This window comes from Corvus brachyrhynchos, unplaced genomic scaffold, assembly GCF_000691975.1.
Source record: "Corvus brachyrhynchos isolate BGI_N302 unplaced genomic scaffold, ASM69197v1 scaffold139, whole genome shotgun sequence".
Lineage (NCBI taxonomy): Eukaryota > Metazoa > Chordata > Aves > Passeriformes > Corvidae > Corvus > Corvus brachyrhynchos.
Window position 1 is genome coordinate 512,606 of NW_008246062.1, and position 2,936 is coordinate 515,541.

General features: G+C 50.4%; 1 protein-coding gene across 1 annotated transcript in view; it reads left to right on the forward strand.

Moving 5' to 3' along the window:
• Positions 1–2,936, forward strand: part of PIGO (phosphatidylinositol glycan anchor biosynthesis class O) — a gene marked incomplete at its 5' end in the record, with an annotated part of 11,823 nt that overhangs the window by 5,177 nt on the left and 3,710 nt on the right. The window contains 2 exons of the mRNA XM_017746562.1: positions 451–624; positions 2,470–2,916. Of these exons, the coding sequence (XP_017602051.1) occupies positions 451–624; positions 2,470–2,916 (621 nt within the window). The remainder of the gene's footprint in view (positions 1–450; positions 625–2,469; positions 2,917–2,936) is intronic.

Consider the following 2,936-nt stretch of genomic DNA (forward strand, 5'->3'; position numbering starts at 1 on the left):
GGGTTGGCCCTCCTGGCTGCCAGGGCATTGCTGACTCACAGTCACTTGCCATCAGCCAGGACCTCCAGGTCCCTTTCTGTGGCACTGCTTTCCAGCCTTTTCACCTTGAGTGAGAGGAATGGGGAGTTTGTCACCATGTCCTGAGAGAACAGTGGAAGGGCTGATGCAGGATGTGGAGGACTGAAGTGTTTGGAACTCACGTTCAGGCCACTACGGCTGTGAGGGGTGCTTGTGTGAGTCCAGATGTGCTGTTAGACAGCACCTTTCCCATCAACCTGCAGCTCCCAGCAGGCATGTTTCCCGTCACAGGACCCTTGGGGGCAGCAGAGCTGTGCTTCTGCCTGGATTCACCTTTGGATGGGGATGTCTTCCCCACTGTCCTTTCACATGAGTGAAAAGCTGCGTTGCTGTGTTCTCTCTGAATTTCTGATTCCTCCCCTGTCTCTGCAGGAGCCTGAGACCATTCCCCAAGTGAACCTGGTGCCCACTATGGCCTTGCTGCTGGGTGTGCCCATCCCCTACAGTAACATTGGGGAGGTGATGGCCGAGCTGTTCTCTGGGGATGGTGACACTGTGTCTGCAGCCTTGCAGCAGCTCTCGGTCTATCACATCAATGCCAAGCAGGTATGGGCTGTGGTAGGCCTCCTATTGAACTAGAGAGGAGAAGGAATGGGTTTTTAACTGCAATCCTCTTCTGTTAGGTGGAGGTGGGGTGATGACATGCTGTTATCTTCATGGGGAACTTATTTTGAAGCATTACATCCTTGCGGTGTTTGCTCCAGTAAAAGACAGCCTCATTTTCCCCAAAGAGAAATGAGAGCCACTTGTTTAGTGCTGTGGTGTGAAAAATACTGTCTGGGAAGGTGGAGGAGGGTTGGATCTAGATGGTCAGAAGTGGATTAGGTAATAGGGGACACTGGTTCCTCAAGTCTGAAGATGACCAGAGGCAAGTCTCATGATTGGAGATTTGAGAGTAAAAGTGGAGGTTTTGATCCTGCTTCAGTTTTGAAGGAGAAACAGTGTTAACAAAAGGCTACTCTAGATAGTGAAAGAAGGAAAACAGTAGTGAAGGACAAAATAAAAGAAATAACTATGTAACAGGTAATACTAAGGTAGGATACTGAAAGAGCAATTTGTACAAAGTGCAACAAAGTGCAACAGGAGCCCAGCAGCAGAATGACAAAATTTAAATGAGAGTCTCTACACGAGCTATAAAAGAAGCCCAGGCAATGTAGCAGGCTGAGTGAGAGCCTCTATGAGTGATGTGAGGGCCATCTGTTGTGGCTCTGGTCATGCTACAGAACCAGATTTGCCACAAGCATTGCAAGGCATGTATCTCAGCTAAGGGCCAGTTTGCCTTTGAGGGACTCTGCATTGCTGGCAGCACAGGAATAACTCCTCCAGTGTCCAACCAGCTCCTTGGAGTGCCAGTTGGACAGCACTGGTGCAAGCCAGTGAGGAGCTGGAGAGAATCACTGCTGATGGGAAGACAGAAATATTCAGCTCTGTATTCAGAGAGCAGCAGAGTCCAGTGACATTTAAAGATCATACGTGATGTTAGTGTGCATTAATCACTGAGGATATCAATCATCATCTGTTAGGAATTAGTGTTATCCAGTCGTACCTCTTTAAATATTTGCATTCATTGTTTGGGGAGGTTTCTGGCTTGATAACAGTGGTGTTGAAGAAGCTGTGGCATTCCACGGGGGCCCATGAGAGAGCCAGTGGATGTGTTTGCCATCCATGGGCAGAGCCAGACTGATTCTGACTGTGCTCTGAGGCAAATGGAAGGTGTGTGAAGTTACGGGTGCATTTCAGGACTGGAGCAGATCTACCCTGCTAAGCAGATGGATGTATGTGCAGGTGCTCTGCCCTGCTAATGCCCCTGTAAGACTTCTTTTATGACTTTAGGATTGTAGCTGCCTCTGTTAATGTCCTCTTGAAGCAGAAAGCAAAAAGAATGACCTTTCCTTAACCTATGGTGCAGTCTATTAATGTGCTAGTATTGAATAAAGGGAAGCAGCTTGGTTTGACCCACTGTGAGCTTTTTAATTTGATGTTTTTCCTCAGACAAAACTATAAACTCAAAATGGGGTGCAGATTAACAAGTCATTAATAGAAATGACTTGGACTTCTGGAGGACATTTGCCTTATTGCTGCCAAAGACTCTATAAAAGCCCGTACTGATGCACAGCATTACCAGAGGTGTAGCTGCAGGAATCACTGTGACTGTCAGGATGGATGGATCACTTGAGAGGGATGTCACTTGGCCAGAGGGATTGAATTTTCTGATGGGGACATCCTGGATTTGTGTGACCAGCCCTGGGTGATGTGGCTGGGGACAGGTCTGCCCTAGCACGGCTTGGTAGATTGGGGTTGTTTCCATTCTGAAAGGGCAGTGTAAAGTAGTGAATCCCATTCCCAGTGTTCCCTGTGCTGCTGTCTGATCCCTTGTTCCCTCTCCTGCAGGTGAATCGCTTCCTGCAGTCCTACTCGCTGGTGGCTCAGGACCTGCCAGCAGAGCAGCTCCAGCACCTGCAGGAGCTCTTCTCCAGTGCTGTGGAGGAGCACACACAGCTGCTGGCCCAGGTGCAGGGGACGACAGTGGTGCCTGCAGAGCTGGAATCCAGGCTGGGAAGCCTCATCGGTCGCTTCCAGCGCTACTTACGGGAGGCACGGGCTGTGTGCACCCAGTCCTGGGCCCGCTTCCACCCCCTGCGTATGGTGGGGGGCTGCATTCTTATTGCCTCCTCCTGCTTGCTCTGCTACATGGTGTCAGAGCTTGCCACGTCCTCGCACTCTTTCTGTCGCAGCTGCCTCCTGTACCCGCTGCCCTGGGTCCTTGTGGGGGCTCTGCTTGGGCTGGCCCACGTTTTCACCCAGAAGGGGCTGGATCTGCTCCTGGGGTCGTCATGGTGAGGCGCCTGTTTATCTCT